This window comes from Ursus arctos, unplaced genomic scaffold, assembly GCF_023065955.2.
Source record: "Ursus arctos isolate Adak ecotype North America unplaced genomic scaffold, UrsArc2.0 scaffold_15, whole genome shotgun sequence".
NCBI classification, from domain to species: Eukaryota; Metazoa; Chordata; class Mammalia; order Carnivora; family Ursidae; genus Ursus; species Ursus arctos.
The window spans coordinates 57,806,801-57,828,987 of record NW_026622819.1 but is presented as its reverse complement, the minus strand read 5'-3'; the positions used below and the strand labels follow the sequence as shown (position 1 = coordinate 57,828,987).

General features: G+C 44.8%; 1 protein-coding gene across 5 annotated transcripts in view; it reads right to left on the bottom strand.

The window, feature by feature from the left end:
* The window catches only part of KCNIP1 (potassium voltage-gated channel interacting protein 1), a 332,036-nt gene that overhangs the window by 2,753 nt on the left and 307,096 nt on the right, over positions 1-22,187 (bottom strand). For 2 of the 5 annotated variants that reach the window (XM_044388572.3, XM_044388573.3), the window contains exons 2-8: positions 15,413-15,445; positions 10,387-10,511; positions 9,502-9,571; positions 7,992-8,062; positions 7,166-7,273; positions 2,100-2,204; positions 1,149-1,211 (exon numbers count right to left, since the gene is read on the bottom strand). In XM_044388572.3, the coding sequence (XP_044244507.1) occupies positions 1,149-1,211; positions 2,100-2,204; positions 7,166-7,273; positions 7,992-8,062; positions 9,502-9,571; positions 10,387-10,511; positions 15,413-15,445 (575 nt within the window). Of the gene's footprint in view, positions 1-1,148; positions 1,212-2,099; positions 2,205-7,165; positions 7,274-7,991; positions 8,063-9,501; positions 9,572-10,356; positions 10,512-15,412; positions 15,446-22,187 lie in introns of those variants that run through there. The other 3 variants (XM_026510954.4, XM_044388574.3, XM_044388575.3) reach the window with 2 other exon arrangements.

Here is a 22,187-nt window from a genome sequence, read left to right as displayed (position 1 = left end):
TTGGTAAATAACTGCTGACCTGAGCTTCGCACCCAGCATCTTTCCCTCTGTCTATCTGGTAACTGGTCCTGGACCAGTTTTTGGGTCTGGAGCACCCAAAGATCCATCCACTAACAGGTTAGCAAGCTTCAAAGGGTCCCTCTAGGGCACGGCTCCATGGCATTGGTCAAGGTCAGTCAGGAGTGGTCAATTCTCAGTCCACTCTCATTCTCCAATAGTTTGAATATCACCATGGACACAGCACCACCACCTCTCAGGGCTGTCGTGAGGTTTGTGCATACACCTGAAACTTGGGGGGTGCTCAGTACGTGTTGGTAACTTCTCCCCTGCTTTTGTGCAGCTGCAGTTCTTCCTGGGTGAGCTCCGAGTAAGTGCGTGCTTTTCTGAAATACGGTGGGGACGGGAATGCATTTTTCTAAAGTAGATAAAAGCAACGATTTCCAGTTCAGTTTCTGGCAGAGACTCTGGGCTAGTCTATCCCTTCAACGAGTGAAAATGTGGTCCAGGGACCCGCAGCACGAGCATGACCTGGGAGAGTGTGAGAGAAGCAGCGCCTCATACTCCCCTTCAGACCCACTGAATCAGAGTCTGCCTTTTAACCAGATCTTCAAAGAGGTTGGTTTGCCCATGAAAGTGTTAGAAGCCTCGATCTCCAGGCCATTTGTGTTAAAACAAAGATTTCTACAGCCCCCTCCCCACCATCTAGTGTTCATTTTCATTTTCAGAATCATCTGGGCATTTTGGGGCACACTACAGCTTGAGAATTACAGCTTTAGGTTTTTTCCCCAGCTACTCCCTTGCAGTCTCAGGAGGGGGTCACTGAGCCAGAAGCAAGTTAAAAAAATGGGTGTTGCCCATTTGGGAAGTCTTTGGTTTCACAGACACCCCCTCTGGGCTTTCACATCCCGCCCCCCCCACCCCCCATTCCTTCTCAGGCTATCTGGCTCAGGCTGGGTTTAGCCAAGACCAAGCACAGGCCAGTTGGAGGAGTGGAGATTGTTGGAATTCTGAGTTGCTGCTGGTGGGGTTGGCGGTGGTGGCTCTGACCTGAGGCTTCAGGTTTCTCATTCTCTCCCTCGTGCAGGCCCCCAGCCCCTAGATTTCCTTTCCCAGATCTAGAGGTTTTATGCTCTGAGGTCTCTCCTTACCTCCTGACAGGATTCAAGAAATTCGTCTAAAGTCACGATGCCATCTTTATTTTTGTCCATTTTCTGGAAGACACAACAGGAAGCACGTTAACGAACCTGGTAATCTGCATTCCAAAACTTGCTCTTTGTTAACAACCTTTGCCCCGAGAATCAAGGTGGTCTCTCACTGGCCAGACAGCCCCACCCAGGCCCTGGTTACACCCCCCATGAGCTTCCTTAACATGGAAAGACTCCAGGCTCTCATTACCTCATCACCAGATTATTCTGCTGACACCCTAACATGTCTTCCCCAGACTCTCTCCCAGCCTGTCCACCTGGCAGAGAGAACGCTGCACATGCGAGGTTCGACTTCTGTCTCTGTCACTTACTATGTGACCTTGAGTGAGTCTTTAAGCCTCTCTGAGCCTCTGCTTTTCCCATCTGAAAAGCGAGAGGATTAGACTAGGATGAGCTCGGACATTCTTCAAAACTCTACCACTAGCTTAGTGTTTTACTAAAACACTGCTCTGGTCATGCCACTCTTCTACTCATGATGGAGTAACTGTAGTCACCCAAGCGAGGCTAAGCCTCTTCAATGAAAGGTCTCAGTCCAGCCCACTCTTGTTTCCAACTTTATTTCCCATTACTCCCCAGACACAAAGCCTTAACACCTACTGAAATATGCTCAATGATGTCTTCTCTGGCTACTCTGCTCCACCAGGAATTTTTATGGAACTTAGAGGATATACGGTAGCATTTATACTTCATAATATACTTCCCTGTTCTATTCTATAGTATAGACTTGTCTTCTTAATGAGATCATCTATGACTTGAGGTCAACACATCTTGTAATTCTTCTCTGTTTTCTACGATGCTTAGAACAGAGTTGGACACACACCACTTGCTCAGGTGCTTGTGGGTTGACTGGTCTATGTTGGGCTTAAAGCTCATGCACAGTGTGTGTGCACTTACCTGGAAGAAGACGTCCACATGCTGCCTTGGAGTGTCTTCCTTGAGCACGGGATATGTGTATTTCCCCATCATGTCATAGATGGCTTTGACGATGTCCATCATCTCCTGGAAAGACAATATGGAAGCACAGTGTGGGAACCATGAGGTCAAGCTCTTTTTAGGTGACAGTTTGGGGCTCCTTGTTATCCTTGTGAATGAAGGTGATTAAAAGGACTCTCTTCAGCTGATAAGAAGGAGTTAGAAAGCAAGCTGAAGGGGCTATATTCTGGGAACCACCTCCTAGAGAGAGGGCAATGGAAAATTCTCTTTGCCTTCAGAAGCTCTTGGGTGGGTTACCTTCTCTTGAGCATTATCCTCAGTGAGGGGTTGTGTGTGGGATTGGGGTGAACATGGTTATGTACTGATGAATTCACACCCCATTTTTGGAAGACCCTCTCCCCACTCCACAATTCCTTTGAATGGTTGGGCCCTGATGGCTGTGTTTGTACTGGGTGACCTGTCCCTGTGACCACAGCTAATTGGAACTAAGGTGGACATCTGACTAAAGCTGAGCTACTTTGTTTTTCTCTCTTGAGAAGTTTAAGTGACGAGGCACAGAAGCCTAATCAGGAGTGACAGAACCCTGGAGCTCGAAGGTCAGGTGGAGTTAGGGCCAGAGTCGGTGCCACGAGCAAGCCATTTCCAGATTTAGCTGAGGTTGAGTGAGAGCGGACACCAAAAGCTTCTGCAGAAGAGTAGAACTTCTGCGAAGAGTAGAATGGAGAAATACACAGAAGGTAGAAGAGATGAGAAAAATGCAGGGAGAAAGAGAGAGAAAGAAGAGGGGAGAGGAGAGAAGAAAAGTAGAGGGAGGAGAGGGGAGGTGGGGCTGGGGGCAGGACAAGAAATGTTCCCATGAGCATAGGCGTGGGCACCTGCACACACACACACACACACACACACACACACACACACAATCTTTCTCACACATACTCTCTCACACACATACACACAAACTCCTTCTCTCTCACCCCCCACAATCTCCCTCACACACTGTCTCACACACATATACACACACTCTCTCACACCCATACTCTTTGTCACACACACACTCTCACACACGTACACACACTCTTTCTCTTTCACACACACATATACACACTCACACACACAGGTTCTCTGAGAAAAACAAACGAAGACAGTTACAAAGACTGGGAGAAGCCCCAGAGGGGCAGTGTCTCAGAATGGGTACCCCATAAACTAAAACGTCCTCTTGCACCTGCCCAGCCCTATGTTGCTAGCAACTTGAATGTGTCATTCCTACAGAGGATCTCAGCAATGCTGGAGGAGAGGGAGGGATGGGAGAGGAAAGAAGAGGTGAGGGGAGAGAGAGAGAGATTGGAGACTAACAACCTTCTAGCTTCAATGGGGATTACATACATTCCATCAGACTAGCTATATCTTTATAGGAAACCTCTCAATGTAAGCTAGTTTATGTTGATGATCTTTTATCTTTGTAACCAAAAGACCACTTTCTACAAAGTCATTCTCGTTTTATGGGGCCTGATAGATGGTACAAATCCTGTCATGTTTTCTTTCTAATCTCTCAATGCTTCCCAATACAGAAGAAATCATCATTAAGTACTTGTTACAAGAGTTAAGTTTTTCTTATTACTAGTGTAGCTCTGTTTCCTCAAGACAGTGAGCTCGTGAGGACATATGCTCAATCCTTCATTGCTAATGTCTCTGCATGGGCTATGAACCCAATAACTGTTGAGTGGCTCTGTGATGTTCTGATCACACTGGCCAGGTACAGTATTCCACGACCCCTCCTTGGAATGCAGGAAGGAGGGTGTAGGAGGACAGCCTTGTCTTTGAGATCTTTGAAATCGTGTCTGTGGAGACCCAGGGGATGGCCTCTCACCTGGGTTCCTTGTCTGCTACTCCACACTCCATGTGTGTATTTTATTGTTTTTATTCATTTTAACCTATTTTTAATAATATTAGACTTACACAAAAGTTGCAAGAATAGAACAGAGCACTCATGTATAGCTTTGTTTTTTTTTTAATTTTTAATGTTTTTTTATTATATTATTGTAGTCACCATACAGTACATCCCTGGTTTTTGATGTAAAGTTCGATGATTCATTAGTTGTGTATAACACCCAGTGCACCATGCAATACGTGCCCTCCCCACCACCCATCACCAGCCTATCCCAATCCCCCACCCCCCTCCCCTCTGAAGCCCTCAGTTCCCCCTCAGTTCCACTTCTCCTAACTCGCAGAAGCACAGCACAGTGATCAAACCCAGGGAATTAACAAGGCTACAACAATGCTACACAGAGCTATTAACAAAACTATGGCGCTAATTTACATTTCACTAGGTTTTTCCCTAGTGTCTTTTTTATGGTTAAGGATCCCTCATCTATCTAGTTGTTGTGTCCCCTTAGTCTCCTCTAACCTGTGACAGTTTCTCACTCTTTGTCTTTCAAGACCAAGACACTTCTGATATGAGTACCGGTCAGTTATTTTGTAGAATGTCTCTGTTTGGGTTAGTCCCTGGTTTTCTTATGATAAGATTGAAGTTATGCATTTTTGGCGAGAATACCATAGAAGTGATATTATATCCTTCTTGGTACATCGTGTCGAAGAGGTATGTGGAGTTGACGTATCTTATCAACGGTGATGTGAACCTTGATGACTTGATAAAGGTAGTGCGGGTCAAGGTCCTTCACTGCTTTAGTATCTTTCAGTGGGTCTTGCCTCCAAAAATTACCATTGTGGTGTTTGCCTAATGCTGACTTTGTATTTCCCTTATTCCTTCTTTATTTATTAATTGGAATTCTTTAAGGAAGAGTTGTCCCTTATCCCCCATTTATCTATGAATTCAATTATTTATTTGAATACATATTTATTATTTATTTGAACACATATTATTTGAATATATATAACCTGTAATTATGTATATATAATTTAGTAGGGACTCATGGATATTTTCTTTATTTTATAGCTTATGATCTAATACTAACATTTTTAATTTTATTGCTCAAATTGTTCTGTTTTGGTAATTGGGAACTCCTTCAGACTGATTGCTGTAGCTTTTTGACATATCCCATCCTTTTCTTTCTTTCTCTTTTAAGCACTCCAATACTTTCCAGCACTACAGGGTACTCCAGGCTGATCTTGTGTTTCTTGTTTCCAGTCCTGGAATCACCAACTTCTCCAAGGAGACTGGTTCTGTTAGCTGGAGGATGGTGTTCAGAAACCAAGGTCTGGGTGCAAGGTATCCTCATTGCTCTTAGGCCCTCCCAACAAACAGAACCAGGAGATACATGTCTCTATCCATGTATTTATTTTAAAATGTGGGCTTCGAAAGTCCTTCACGTCCACATTGTCCTAGGTTCTTTCCTGAGTCCCTTTTTTAAGAGAAAGGACTTTAAGACCAATTTTGATCGCTCTCTCAGGATTTTCGTTGCCTATAATTTGGATGAGATGATCTCCAAACGATTGCAGGACAAGCTTCAGCTGTCTTTTCTAGGAAGCTGCTTATGTACACGTTCTTTTTCTTTTACGGGTACTTTATTAATTCTGCCATCTAGAGAGTTCTGATGGGTATTAATGACGACAATTTTGTCTAGTCTGCAAATAAGAAAGAGGGAGCAGGAGTTAGGGAGATAATTCAGTGATAGAATTATGACTGCACCGAAGGTTGGAGACCGTGTTATAAGTCCCATTTTAGGGTCCTTTCTTTATATATTTTGTAAAGTAGTATTTGAATATTTTGGAATATCATATATTTGAGTAGGTATAGAAGCATTAAATTATTTGCAAAATTGAAATAATATTATACATTCTATTTATAAGGTGATTTTTATTTTTTTAAAATATTTTATATGTTTGAGAGAGAGAGCGAGAGAGAGCAAGCATGAGTAGAGGGGAGAAGCAGAGGGACAGGGGGAAGCAGACTCCCTACTGAGCAGGGAGCCTAATGTGGGACTCAATCCCAGGACCCCAGGATCATGACCTGAGCCAAAAGCAGATGCTTAACCGACTGAGCCACCCAGGTGTCCCTATAAGGTGATTTTTAAAATGTAATGTGTCAGATGAATTTTTACATCTTCTTACTTCTGTATGGCTTTAAATGGCCACCTGTTATTCCATTACATGAATTTACTGGAATTCATTGAACATATCTGTTACTAGTGGATATTAGGGTTTTTACACTCAGGGGATCGGCCACCACTTTATTTTCAGCACCTGGAACACCTCATAAGCCCTCAATTATACATTGAGCAAATACTTGATTGAATGAATGAGGAATGAACATTAGAGAGACGCTTGCAGGGTTGAGGTGAGAATTGGAGATGGATGACATTTGTAGCTCTGGGCCCTGCACCCGGTACATAGAAACTCGGGGAGTGGGATGTTACAGGGTGCTAGGTCCAAGCTGCAACTGAGAGACCAGGATACAGTAGGTATCAACGTGAGTTTTGAGATAGGCCTGTGGGTATTTCATTATTTAGACACCACATGTAACTCCGAGGATCCAGAAGGGTCAAGCAGTGAAGCTGCAGAAATTGTGGTGTGTTTAGAGATGGCTGCACCTTCCATCATCCCCTTCTGTGGTTTTACTAGTAGGCAAAATAGATTGGGGCCGATTTGATCCTACCGTAGTCCCTTCTTCCTCAAAAATCTCCCTTCTCTCTTCTAGACAGTGTTTTCAACTCTCCCATTCCAACTTTTAGCTCTAACCTGTGGCTGGCAACCTGCTAAATGTGGGTTCCCCTGGGAAGAGTAAGTCTACACTAAAAGCACTGACACCCCCTTTGGAATGTGCATTGAATACAAGGGACCCAGTGACCATGAATGAACCTGCTTAATCCTTTCTCCAGGGCTTGGGAACAGGGCAGGGTGGAGCAACGGGAGAGGTCAAAGGTGACCTCCTTCCTTTTGGAATCAGCTCTGTTAGCAGATCCCTCCCTCATTCAGACAATTTCATCCTCGTGACTGTGCCTGGGGCTGTCTTCTGTTTACAATGAGAGGCCTGCACTGAAGCTCTTCCCTGCCCCTCGCCTCCGCTCACTTACCTCTTTGTTTATGTATCCATCTTTATTGATGTCATACAAATTAAATGTCCACCTTAGCTTCTCATGGACGGTTCCTCTCAGTAAAATCGACAAAGCAGTTACAAAGTCCTGACAAGTGGAAGAGGCATAAATGACATTAACCACCAAGCCACGGGGTGGGCCGAAGCTCTGTCTTCGGGTCAGACTCTATGACTGCTTTTACAGAATGGTATCTCCCATGTCCGCTGTCCCCTGAAAGGTATAACCTACCCCAGCGAAAGCACCCCCCTTCCATTCCCTACCCTGCTCCCTTCTAGGGAACAGAGTCTCCTTACAGAAGAATGTGTGTGCTGACACCTCCAGACTCAGGCACACACAGCCCCCTGTGGTACTGCCTTACCTCCCAGCTCCAATTACCCTAAGAGTGGCTACGGTCTAACCTGAGTTCACACCCCTCTGTTACCACTTCCTTGCTCTTTGACCCTGGGAAAACCACTCCATCTCTCTCTGCCTTACTGTCCTCTTCAGCAAACTGGTAATAAATCATAGAACCCTACCTTGTAGGGTTACTGTGGGGGACAAAATGAGTTAATCCAGGCAAGTCTCTAGTGTAGTCTGTCACATGGTTAGCTCGGTGTGCCCATGAGCTAGTCAGCTGTTACCCATAGTTCCTCGAGGCCCTGAACTCCTGGAAGGGAGGGGCAGCTGCTGCTTCCTCCGCTATCTTCAGGAAACGCTTGTTAAGTGGACAAAGGACTGAAGCGTCTGATGATCCAACTGTCCCTTCAATACGTCACAGCTTAGAGGAGGAGGTGCGGGGGACCCCGGGACTCAGAGATAAGCGTACCTCGAACTTCACGGAGCCTGTCTGGGTGGTGTCAAAGGCGTGGAAGAGGTAATGGGCATACATGCTGGCATCTGCAAGGCACAGAAGGAAAGGCAGGTGATGGGAGCCGGGGCATCACAGAGGGGAGCGAGAATGCTTGGAAACAATAAGAAAGAGAAGGGGGTGCTGCTGGGGTGATGGGAAGGGGGAAAGGAGGGTGTGGGCAAACCCACCATGGAAACGGGGACCCAGGTGGCTGTCCTGGGGTTTAGGTGGGAAGTTCTCAGAGCAAAGACAGGCCCTTAGCCCTACATCTAACCTTCCCAGGAGAAATGCCCTCCTGCCCGCCTGCGTGGGTAATTCTTGGTGGGTGGGTGACATGGCAACTGTGTGCAGAAGACCCTGTCCCGAGTGGTAGCGCTATGCCGTGGAGTGAGCACCCAGGAGGGAGCAGACAGACCTGGGCGTGGCTTGGCAGCTCTGTCCCTATGCAGCTGTGTGACCACAGGCATCTAGCAGAACATCTCTGAGCTCCTTTTTCCTGTCCCTTACAAAGGGATGTAGAAAGACCTATATCTCTGAATTTTTGAAAAAGTGTGTTAAACTTTTCACATAGTCACATCACCAAAACCACCACCACGCCTGCCACATGATCAAAACTCCGGAAACTGTGGCTCAACAGAACTCGACAACAGTGATTCTGGGGCCTGTGTGGGGTGAAGCCACACCCCCCACCCCCGCAACTTGGGTAGGGACCCTCTACCAGGTCCCCACACCTATGAGGGCCCTGTCTGCTGCCGAAGAGGCCCAGGAGAAATGGAGCCCAAGAAATATTCGGACACTTGGAGCTCCATTTTGTTAGGACCCAGGGAAGGGGTCCTGCAGGAGATAGCTGCTGGGGGCAGAAGGGAAGTGGTGTGTGACACGTGGAAGCCATGGGGAGAGCCACGGATGTCCTAGGCCCATGGAGCCAGAGCAGCTTCCTTTAGGAGTCAGGCATGGAAACACAGTGGCCATGGGCCTGGCGCACTCGCTAACCTGGACTCAGATGCACAACTTTATGTTCCCTCCATCTTCTTGGATTCATTCCTTTCTACAGTCCCTGGTATTTCTTAAAGTTCTCTTTCAAAATTCCACCTTGCCTCAGCTGTTGTGAGGGAAAGAATGGAGAGTGTGGGGCACAATGGTGGGACCAACAGGGCAAAGGTTTTCATCAGATGTTTATGAGATGGAATCCTGCTCTGCCCCTTACTAGCTGTGTGACCTTGAATGAATTGCTTAACTTCTCTGAGACGTAGTTGCCCCATTGAGCATATGGTACAGTACCTGCTTTCTAGAGCTGTTATGAGACTTCATGATATTGCTTTATTAATCTCTCCTCTCCATATCTCGTAATAAGGGAGGAAAATCTTACCCTCAGTTGTCCCTGAACTTGAGGAGGAGGAGATAACAAGAAGCATGAACTTGGAGGAAGAAAAAGGCTGCTCACCAGAGAGGGAGCTGGGAAGGATCTTTTCAAGATCAGACTCACCTCCATGAGGGAAAAACTGAGCGTAGATCTGTTTGAATGTTTCTTCATTGACCACACCACTGGGGCACTCCTGCATGAAGGGGAGAGAGTCAGTGGGAGGGATGGGGGCCCACCCCAGAAGGAGGAGACTGGGTCCAGCCTTGGGGTTTGGGTTTCCTCATTATCGCTGATGAGCAGGGACTGGAAAACCACCTGTATACTTCCATGTCTCCAAGTGAGTAGCCAGGACATGGCCCCACCTTAGGACAGAAGCTGCTTTGCAAAATGATGAGACATCATCAGAGAATGGGTACTGTGAGGTGGAAAGAGCTTGGGCTTTGGGCTTACGAAGACCTGGATTTGGATCCTGGCTCAGCCTCTTCTAGGCTTTGTGGCTTCGAGAGAGTTAGTCTCTGATCCTCAATGTCCTTACCTGTAAAATGGGGCTAACAGTACCTTCCTGACAAGGCTATCATGAGGTTTAATATAGGAAATAATGTGACAAATGAATACATGGGCATCAGGCTGACACATCAGTCTCCATGAGCTCAGTTAGCATAGAACTAAGTCCCATCGGTTCTGGGGCATGGACAATACTGACAGCATGAGTGGGTTATGCTAAGGCTAGAAGCTGGGCCAAGGTGAATTCTCCAAGGTGGTGCCTGCCGTCCTGTGAAGTTCCTGGGCTACTGGCCAGTTTCCCATCAATGGAGACTGCCTCATTCTTGCCTGGAGTCTTTCGTTCTAGCCAGGTGATCTTGCTCTCATGCCCCCTTTAGAGAATTGGCCTCTTTTTTACAACCACATATATGGAAGAGCTCCCCGATGGGCCCCATTGGCATTTGGAAGAGCTTAGCTCCAGGTGGGAAATCCTGCCTGGGCCTTCAGATGCCCTGTGGGCCTTACATTTTTGAAGCCTCGATAAAGGACTTGCAGCTCCCTCTTGGTGAAGTTGGTCTGGGCCTCAAGCTGCTCCAGTCCCTCAGGCCGATGGCAAACCATGGTCATCTCCAACTCATCTTCAATCTTATCTGGAACCAGAGAAGATGGCGTTGGAGTGGCTGACCTCAGGGGCCACTCATCAGACCATAGTCTTGGCTGTCAAAAGAGTGGTGTTGTGACCTGGGACATGGGGTCGTGGGCTGGGGTCACAGTGCAAATGACCTTTCTGCCTTGAGCCCCCCGCCTCCTGCCTCGTCACTTCTGTCTCACACTCGGTCCAGCCATTAGTCCAGCTGTGTCAGACCACACAGGGAGGGAGCTTCAGGATGGAGAGAAACACGTTCCAAGTGGACATGAGGGTAAACGGGCTAAAAACAAGTCTATATGAAAACATTTCCCTTTCTTTGAAAATAACTTCTTTGCATATTCAATTTGCTGCCCGTTGAACCATGTGAATATTCTAGAGACACAGGTAAGTGAGTGGAATGATGAACAGCTTCCAAACAGCAAAGGGAAACAAATCTCTTAAAAAGGTAGAGCAAAGTCTTACCATTTGGTACAATTAGATGAAGGCTAACACAATTTAGCAAAGTTCCAGTCATGGCATGTTAAATATTAAGAACACGAGTGTATTTTACAGTGTTGTTTTGTAATGTGTATTAGATATTCTTAAATAACAGGAAAATGACTTACATGGGAACTCTTGATATAAGTCAAAGCTTCTGAAGCATTCGAAGGGCTCAGAAAACAGTTGTCTGAAGCAGCATTTTGTTCCTCCAATAAGTATGACAATGTAATGTAATTTTGCATTAGTTATTGAGAAAGTGTCAGTCTATTAAAGCAAGAAATCTGCCCACCGCCTACTGAAGGATCACAAAATCCAAATAAGTGGAAGCTTCAACGTTTTACCATCCCAGGAGGATAAATGAGTGTTTTCCTTCGGGTCCTGCCAGACGCTTTCTATAAATTTACTCCAATCAAGAATCAATTGTCAGCTAACCTTCTCTGCCTGTTGTTGTCATGCAGACATTACCAAATCCATATATTGAACGACTGTAAATCTGGGCTGGCAAGAATAGTGATGAGATGGGCAGGCTGCTGGGAACGCACACACACCACGTCGCATCCCCTGAGCATGGAGAGTGGGGACAGGCTGCGTTTCTGTCTGAGAGAACAGGATGAGCAAGTGCTGAACACGGAGCACATTTCTCCAGTCAGTGCCAAGCTCTTGCTACCAGATTTTCTCTCCAATTGTCGTTTTTCCTTCTGAGACTGTGATCTCAGTATAAAAGGAATCCGTCAAAATGAGTTTGTATCTTGGACATCTTCCCTAATGAAGTGGACATTTGGGTAAGGTTCCAAGGGAGAGGCAGAAGAACTTGGTAATAATTCCCAATGGTCATCTTATGTGTTGGGCAACAGGTATCACCTTATCCTCCTGGGAGTAGGGCAGATTATTCAATATAAATAAGATTCTTCTCCGATTATACTGTTGTATAGCTACAAGTGACCGATTTCTTTGTCATTCTTACAGAGCCTTTAATTACTGTTATGTTTGCAGCTAACAAGTTAAATAGCAATTACCTAAGCACTGCAGCATGTCTATGTAAATCAAAGGGCCATTCTCCCCAAAAAACAACTCCCCCCACATAAATCTAATTCAGAATATTCACATATATTTTCAGCTCATTTTAAAATAGAAATAAAATCGTTGGTTTAAATCTCCCAGTATTAGATTTGATAGCAGTTTTATTTCGAAAAATACAAATATTTAAAACTCTGAGAAGAGGTGAACTATTAAAATGTAAACCAGGAAGACAGAAATGATGTATTTTTGCAGGTGTCTGGTATATCTTTCCCAGTTTAACTTATGCAGAAGCTTAAAAGACTTCTTTTGCAGTATTGCCTCCTTTCTGTTAATCTTCTTGCGACCGAATTTTTCACAAGATCAGGGAAGTCTCTGTGGAAGTTTGAGAGAATCTTTCTGATTCATAAGCTGCACTTACCATCTCCGTTATTATCAACGCACTAAGTAGTCACTGAAATATCAAATATCAGGCCCACTTCATTAAGGGAGAAATCGACTTTATCAGTAAATGATTTGTTTGCTGTCTGGGCAGCAGGATCGGTTTCCATTCGGATTCCGTAATATCTGAGTATTGGGGTGCTGACTGTCAAGCCTGGCTTCAGGTTTGCTTTTCATCATCTTCTAATTGTCAGGCTGCGGAAGCATCAGTCACTGAAGAAAATTCATGTCTTTGGGGCTCAAGATGCCGGGAAGTAGCCTGAATGCCTGAAACCAGGGGTTCCCAATTTTTGGTTCTACTGTGTTTCATAGGCAGAACGACAACTTACATCACAATCCAGTATACACATATATGTAAAAGAAGATTTTATGAAATATTTTGGAGCAAAAGTCTCCTTAAACACCTTCCCCTATTAATGTGAGATGTACTCGGTTCTCAATTTTAATCTATTCCTTTGTAAAATTGTGCTGACTGTGACCCTCATGTGTCACGACCTGTGAATGGAGGACGCTAAGTTGTCTGCACCCGTGGCAACCTTCTAGAAGGGCCCACATCTCAGCATTCCCCTCCCTCACGACTGCTCTCCCTTCCCCGCCTTTGTCTGGTTCCAGCCACTGTAAATACATTCTGAAGAAATTTCTGAAGGGGCTGCTGAGGTTTCCACATTCCTCCCATTGCACTGACCCTGCCTCCCCCCACTCCAGGGAGTCCCTGGGTGCTGCCCAGGTGGCCCCAGGAAAGGAAGGAGGGCTGCCCAGCTCCCTGATTGGAGGAAGAGGAAGACAGAAAATTAACAGGTGGGGAGCCACCTTGACAGTTTCTTTTGAGATCTGTTAAGAGTCAGCAAGGCAAAATAGTGCTTATTATTATTTTTTGTTATTAAAAGTAATGGCGAGCCTGTTGCTAAGTCAGAGTTTGGATGATAGACATCAAAAGTAACCTAGAAATTTAATACTATGGCGATAACTACATAACAAGAATAAATTAGAATACTTTCTGTTGGTTAAGTGCTTTTAATCTGTAAACTCTTTTCATGTCTGTTGTCCCATTACAACCTTGTGCGTGGTGGGGCATGGGGGACCATCACCCTCTCCATCCGAATATTAGAAAGATGGGTGTCCTAACAGAGAAGGGGTTTTTCTTTCTTTTTTTTTTTTTAAGATTTTATTTATTTATTCGACAGAGATAGAGACAGCCAGCGAGAAAGGAACACAAGCAGGGGGAGTGGGAGAGGAAGAAGCAGGCTCATAGCGGAGGAGCCTGATGTGGGGCTCGATCCCATAACGCCGGGATCACGCCCTGAGCCAAAGGCAGACACTTAACCGCTGTGCCACCCAGGCGCCCCCTCGATAAAGGGATTTTCTAACCATGAGCATCTTAAACAGTGATGAATTGTCTATTACTGTGGGTAGTGAGAGCAAGATAGACTAACCAACTGCAGGGGATTTAGAGCAGGACATTCCCAGACTGAAGGGTAAGTTGGAGAAGATGGTCCTTATTTGTTGAGGTCACAGACTCTTCTGAATGGGGGATGAAAGCTTTAGACCCTCAGAAAAAGAAACTGCACCTGATTATGGCATTTTTCTGTACTTGTAGTTAGGTCCTGGATATTTTAAACACATGGAGCCCAGGTTAAGGCCTTCTGACCCAGGAGATCTCTTCCAAGTCTGTCACTACATGGCTTTGCCTGAGTCACACAGCCAGTCCATGAAAGAACGGGACCTCGAATCTGCCAGTCCAGGGTCTCTTTTATAGATCTGGCTTCCACGTGCCCCTACACCGGCTTCCTCTTCCTTCAAGCACAGACTCAAATTGGTCTGTAACCAATGTTACAAAGTTTGCAACGTTCGGAGCTCTGCTCCTGACAAGCTCTGTGCTAGTGTACAAGTCAGATCCTCAGACTATGAGCTGGAGGAGGACCCGAGCCTTTGGTCTCCTCACTAGTGAGGTGTCTCCTCTGTTAGGTCCATGACCATGACGATGGTCAAAAACCCTGACCATGATGACGTCCTTCTCCCTGGACTAGAAAATAGTCAATCCATCTCGGGATCCCTGGGTTAGATTTTATAATCACCCATCTGGTTTTGACATTACAAAATGGTAGCCCTTGACATGGAATGCAGCCCAAAGATAGGTCTTGTTTGGTCTACAAAATATGGTGTTGTTTTTTTTTTTTTTTTTTTTGAATTAACTGCCAATATTTAAAGTTGAGAGGTTGGCTTAAATAGGATTTTTTATTTCTCTTGGAAAATGGGATTATCTGACATCTTTGGTCTCAAATTCTCACAAAGCAATAGTTTACAAGAACTGAGCTATTCCCTTTGGGGGGCCAAAGCCTCTAGTGCTCCCCCTTTTCACCTGTGGCTCACTTAATTCATTTAGGCTACTTTCCTGACTGCATAGGCATTTGAGTTTTTGGTTCCTGATCTCTGCCTGCTTACCTCCCACTTTCTTACCTTGTCCTACCTCACTCACCACCCAGCCAGCAAGCCTTTCTCTCCCTCACTATTTGTTTACTTAAACACATTCCGCTTTGCTTCACAAAGGACTTAAAACTGATTATATGAAATAAATATAATAAAATAAAGAGATAAGGTAATAAGAAAAAACTGCCCTAGAAAATGTTGATTAGATTAGGAAGTCAAGACCATGGGGAACAAGAGAACTTAGAAATTCAGGTCATTTGTTCCAAGCAGTGACTACACTTGAGCCACAAACTGGCTCTGAGCTTTTCCATTTATCTTGTTGTCCATGAGAGAAAGAAACATATCAGTTTCTTAGTGGGAGCAAAACTTTTCCTATAACTTGTCTCTAAAGCATGTTTCCAACTGTTTCTATCTAGGTGGGGTTTCTAACAAGGGGCAGAGAAAACTGGTGAGTGAGTAGACTAATTGCACAATATACTTAAGAAGCTCTTCTTTTGAAAGTAATGTGACCAAAGCAGTCAAGTTAAACTTTTTTACCTCTCTGATACTGGTAATACCACCAGGCGATGTCTAGGAAAAAGTAAGAAAACATTTTACCAAATCCATTCATCAAAAAAAAAAAACCCACAAAAAAAAAACCCAAAAACCCACAAAAAACATACTTATTTTCCTTATTTTCCATGGAGATTGCACTCTGAGGGTCTCCAGGTCACTGTCCAGCTCGACCTATGCAAAGAGATCTTGCAGCAGAGCTGACTGACCTTCTCCCTATCCTTTTCCCACGGTCAGAACAGGCAAGAGCAATGGGTCAGCTCGCAGTGCCCACGGCTCCCAGCAGGGGGCTCACTGAGCATGCCCGCAGCCATGCAGCCATGCAGCCTGAAGAGAGATGGGATGGCATGGGCCAGAGGATGCATGGATGTGGATGGGTCCTTGGAAATACCCGCATGTTTGACTGAAAAGTGACTTCTGTGGCACCCTTCACAACACATGCCCCGTTGTCCCCCTCCGTTACTTTGTAATTCGAAGCTGCGCCTTTTGTAGGATTCTGTATTTGCTTATTCAACAATCAATGACGAATCTGCTCTGTGTATTTCAGTGAATGAAACAGCTTTGTTCCCTGCTCTGCCAGAGCTTACAATCTACAAGTCTTTGCTTCTCTCTTCCCTTGTTGAGCCTGATAAGTAAGATGCAGGGGAAAAAAAAAAGGAGGGCTGTTGAAAAAAACTGATCAGCGCATTAGGACGGGTGAGCAGTGGATGCAGGGGAAGCCCCCTGTTAGGCTGAATATAAAATATAAGACAAATCATCAGATCTGGAAAATCTCCCATGGCACGATGGAGCTGAGTGGGTCCAGGTCCCAGAGAGCAGGAAATGGGGGGGGGGGCTCTACTTGCTGCTCTCCTGCTGACCTTTTGGGGTCTTTCTGGGGGTCAGCTTGGTTTTTCCTCTGTAGGCTATTCTTTGAACTTCCTCCTGTCCTTCTATCACTCCTGACCAAGAGTGTGTAAGCCAGGCCAGCCATCACTTTAAGTGTGTTTTGGTCACTCCCCATGCACATCCCCAGACAGCAGTGGCTTATTTTCTGCTGTCCCTAAAAGTGGTGGTATAGGTGAGTATCCCCCGGTAACTATTTTTGTTCTTGTGCCCTGACCTGAATCCCCTGGGAGAAGCTTGTTTTGCCGGATTTAGTTGCCTTCTTTTATCACTCTGATTAATAGCATTTACATTCATTTACTTTTTCCAATAGAGGAAGTTTAGGGCAGTTTTAGGTTTATAGAAAAGTTGAGCAGAAAATACAGAGTTCCCATGCATCGTTCCTCATGGTTCCCACTAAGCATTAACATCTTGCCCTGATGTGGGATGTTCGTTACAGCCCAAGAACCAAGATTGAAATAGTTTTAGCTAAAGTCCATAGTTTACATTAGAATTCATCCTTTGTGTGGTACACGTCTATGGGTTTTGACAAATGTATAATGTCACATATCCACCACTACAGGATAGTTTCACAGAATAGTTTCACAGCCCTAAAAACACTTAGGTAGCATTTTTTTAGAGGCATATCTACAGATATGGATTGACCATCGCTGCCATGCCAGGGATGGCATTGGGAGAGAGGTGAAAAGACGTACCATCTGTCCATATGGAGCTCTCCCACTGGTGGGGAGACACACACACAGACCAGGATTACAAACTCAAATGCCAACAGTAGTAGGTAGGTAACTGAGATGAGTCAGGTGCGGGTATACCACTGGAGAGACTGATAGGGACAGAGGACGGGCGAGTCATTGCCCCGTAAAAGGGAAATAGCTCTCACACAGCCGGTTGTTGCTATGTCCAGATCTTTAGATTTTTCTCAGGAAATGCTACAATTAAAAAATTGTATCCTGATTCTCAGCTGTTATCAATTGCCTTACCATTGGAAACATACAGCGTGGGCCAAATATAATATTCCTATTTGTAGGATGCTATGGAACACTGGTCTGGAATGCTTCGTTGGCAAATCGTGCCAAGTAGCAAGAGGTGTGGATATGGCTAAGACACTTGGGAACCAAGAAGAGGAAGCTCTTAACGAATGTCACCTGGATGGCACAGCATTGGAAGGGGTGACAAGGATGGCTTCAAGGGGAGGTGTCTTTTAAGTCTTCAAGGAAAGCCTTTAAGCCTTTAAGTCTTCAAGGAAAAGGGGAATAAGGGGATAGCATATGCAATGATACAGAAGCCAAAAGGCCCAGGAGTGGTGAGCTCGCCTGTAGCAGAACTGACTTTGCACTGAGAACAACTGGAAAAGGAGGATTTAAAAAATGCATCAGTTAAAAATTTTTAAAAATTACCATAGTAACAACAATAAGAAGATACCCGAAGCCTGGGGGTGGTGGTCGTGGGGAGCAGAAAAAAACCTAACACATTGTTTGAAGCCATTAAAGAGCTACAAGGTATCCTATCTTTAGAAGCCATGATTCTGGAGGGAAGAAAAACTCATTAAGGTGAGCCTGACGGTCAATGCTGCTTTCATCTCACAGTATATGCTGATTTATAGAAGTGGCATGGAAAGTGAGCTTGAGAAACTGAGCAAAGAGCGTAGCAGAACTTTCAGCATCTGGGAAGAAAAAATGGGATTAGACCTACTGAGGCATTCGGGGCTCAAGGGGCCAAGACTGGAGGGGCCATAGAGGAGGGAAGCACAGACATGAACCTAATAGCCTGAGCTATCATTAGTGACAGAGGTCAAGGGAAACTAAGCAAAAACCACAGCCCAAAGGTTATAGAGCTGAACAGAGCTCCTGGCAGGCTCACAGTGTTATGGGGTAGCTGCTGGAGGTCAGGGTCTTTTAGGCAGGGGGTTCCTGGTGAACATTCAGGCTTTCAGTCTGACACCTAAAGGACTACGTTCTGGGAGCAAGAGCACATTAGAAATAGATCAGGCCTCTCCAAGATGGAAATCCAGCCTCAAAACAGCTCAATCCCCATTTGGATTGGGTTTGTCCGCCCCTCCTCAGTTACCTTGCGCAAGCTGAAGGCTCAGCCAGATAGTGTTTGCATTTGTATTCTGATGCTCACCGCTCACTGTAAATTTGCCAGGCATATAAAGGACAGGACCAAGAGAAGACAGAATATAATCATAGATTCACAGGTGATCTAGACGTTGGATTTATCCAGTGTGGGCTTTAAAATAATGGTGAAATATGCTCAGGAAAATAAAAAGATGGAGATTCCGCCAGAGAATTGGAACATATAAAAGTTCTAGAATTAAAAAAAATATATTATCCAGAATTGACAACTAAATAGGTCAGTTTAACAGCAGGTTGGGCACAGATGAAGAGAGAATTAATGATTCGGTGGATAGGTCAAGAGAAAAATTCACAGACTGATGCACACACAGAGAGAAACATGGAAAATACAGACAAGACCAAAGAAGAGACATATTGGACGTGAAGAAAAGCTCTAACATACGTGTAGCTGGAGTCCCTAAAAGGGAGGGGATAAAAAATGATGTCGAAGCAATATTTGAAGAGGTAACAGCTGATCATTTAAAAAACTGGATGAACGAGATCGAGCCACAGATATCAAGCCACAGATTCAAGAAGCATAAACCCAAGCAGATAAACACAAAGAAAACCACACCGAGGAACACAGTAAAACCTGAAATACAACGACCAAGAGAAAATCTTCAATGCAAGAGAGAAAGCCTCAGATAAAAAGCAAGCCCTAACTCAGTGCCGTTTGCCAGCCTGAGGACACAGAAAAGGTAGAGGTGAAAGGTTGGAAAAGGATACAGTGTGTAAACACACATCAAGAAAAGCAGGCACGGCAATTTTAAACATCAGATAAAGTAGACTTTAAGACAAGAACCTTTGCTAGAGAGAACGAAGGAGCTTGCATCATCAGGAAGACGCCATCTACTAGGAAGATAAAACAATTCTAAATTAATATGCACTAATAACTTAGTTTCCAAATACACACAAAACGAAGGCTAACAGAGAAAAGGAGAAATCGCAAATTCACAGTCATAATTGGAGATTTCAAAACTCCTCTCTCAGCAACGGATAAAAAATCGATAAGGGTGTAGAGGATATGAGCAATGCAATTAACAAACGTGTCTGCATTGATAGCAGTGAAATTCTTCACCCACCTGCCACAGCTCTCACACAGTCTTGTCAAGTGCGCAGAGAACATTTACCAAATGTTATAAAAGCCAATCTCAACAAAGTTAGAACTGAAATTATTCAGGATGTTTTCTGTCCACAGTCTAATTAAACAAGAAATCAAGGGAAGAAGGAAAAAAGAGGACATCTCCAAATGTTTGGAAATCAAGCAATACGGTTCGAATTCCTAAGTAACCCATGGATGGATGAAGAAATCTCATGGAAATTAGAAAGTGTTTTGAACTAAATGATAAGGAAAATATGACAGATCAAAACTGTGGGACGCCGTGTAAACTGAACCCAGAGGGAAATTTAAAGAGCATGACATACTTGAGCTGCAAATAATTTAGGTGACAGTGTGCATAAAATTGAATGCTGTCTCTTGAAATCACATTTCTAGTGCTTCCAGTTGGTTCATTTTCAGGGCGCCTAAACTATGTTGGTTATTTAAAGACTGTATTAGAGACGGCATGCTGGCATTTGAAAATGTGATCTTTTCCCTCCCCTTAGACATGGTGGATTCGTTTATTCTGGATGAGTTTAACACCATCTTTTGATTGACAGTTTACCCCATTATAATCAGGGACGAGGATCCTTGTTGGTGTCTGTATGGAGCCAGTGGGGGGGGGGCGGTTGGTACGCAGGAGGATAAGTGCCATTTGGTCTTGAAGTGTAATCCTGGAGGCTGAGATTCTTACAGCCAGGGCTTGGAGGTGAGTCATAAACTCACTCAGACGCACACAGCACACACAACTCATCAGCTCTGAATTTTATAAACTTAACGATGAGTCCCGGGAGTGCTGAGCTGAGCTTTGATAAAGATTTTCTGAGTGTTCTGGACATTTTTTCCAGTCTTCTTGCTTCAATAAAACTCAAATCATGTTTTGCTCCAAGCGTTTGTTCTCTTAATCTTGAAACCCTCCTGCCCCTTTTAAGCAAAATTGAATTTATACATTTCTCATTCATTTATACCCCGGTCCTGAAAATCTTCTGGAAAAAAAAAGAGTCCTACAAAAAAATCTTTGAGTACTGCTACTTCCATTAGATGGGAGATTTTCCAGATCGAATGACTTGAAAATTCTTCCATATATAGTGTATTTCAGTTCTCTGACCTTTCTCCCAAAAGGAGCGTGTTTTTGAACGTGGCCTTCAGATCACTTTGGGTGGGGTGTGTGGGAAGGGGAGTGTCAGATGTACCTTGGAAGGTGGTGGTAGTAGAGATTAATGGTCAGAAATATATTGTAATTATTAAAAGTCCACAAAGTCATTACACAGACGGTGACATAAATCACAACTCTGTCGTGTGACAGCATGAAATTCACACATTTCCCAACAAGACTGAAAAAACAAAGACACTTCTGGAATGAAGTGAAACACGTAGATCCCAGGATTAGCAGAAAGAAGGAACCCTAAATGGTGTTTCAGGACAGGGAGCAAGGCCACATACGTTAGGGACTCTCGTGTCCCTTTGCCTCCAAAGCAACATTTCAGTCCAGCGAAGCCAGGCTGCGAAGTAGAAATGCCAGGTTCACTACAGAGTCTCAGCCACAGGTGGAAATCTCTAGATGATGTTTTAAGTGGACCTCTGTATCTGGAAAAAGTGTCCTGGATGACTTACTTAGGTGGCACCAGCAGTCTCCACAACTCTAGGGAGCAATGAGTCCCATGAGACCCGAATCCTGCCACCAGCTCGAATTCAAGAGGCAGTGGGGAACCTCCCCCCATTTCTCCTTTGGTCTCAGCTGTCCACTGCTCTGAAGTTCCAGCACATGGAGATGGCCAGTTCGTGAGTGGTGGGTGCCCTGGGCTGGGGACGGAGGACACGTTGCACAGGATCAGTGAGTCTTGAATATTTCTGCAGGAAATAAGAGGATTACAGAGATGGGATTTTGTTGCTCCTCTTGACTGAGAAGCTAAAATGTCAATTCACTGCAAATGAGGAAGAAGGAGGGAGGAGTATCCATGGGGAGGGGAACTGCTTGTTTTAAGATGGAAATATGAAAGTGCAGAGAGAGGTCAAAAATAATCACTCAAAGGAAAAGTAAAATTGCCCCGTGAGTAGGAATTCTCTCAGGTAGGCACAGAATTTTCTCGTTCGTGGAAACTCAGTGGATCCAGGTCAGGCTCAGGTGTGAAAAGCTTGTCTTACAGCCTGCTTTTTGAAGAGTAGTTCATCACTTTCCAGCTAACTTGACAACTTGCCAGGTGATGGTTTCCAAGCCGAGGGCTTGCTTCAGCGGGCTGCTGGATGTTTAACAACTGGCATTTGGGGGTGGGGGGCAGGCCTGATTGACACCATTTTCCAGTTTCTTTGGTGCAAATATTCCCACCAGGCTGTCGTCGTGAAGTCACTGGAGGTGAATTTGGGAAGTGGAGCCCGCGGTCTGTGGGTGTGAGCCGGCTCTGTCACATCCCTGCTGCGAGGTCAGCATCGCTGGCATATGCCTAGCTATCCCGAATTAGTGTGCTCAGGGCCTGACAACCAAATCCATCAAGTGGGCTATCCTCTACCATCCAACCAAATCAACCTCTGCGCTGCTGTTATTGTGAAAATAAAGTTCTGTACACCATACGGAATAATCACAAGTGAGGAAGTAACAGAGATTGGCCAAGTGAGCTTTTGCTGGAATTCAGTATTAATGTGTCCTCGTAGTAAGTGCCTGTCT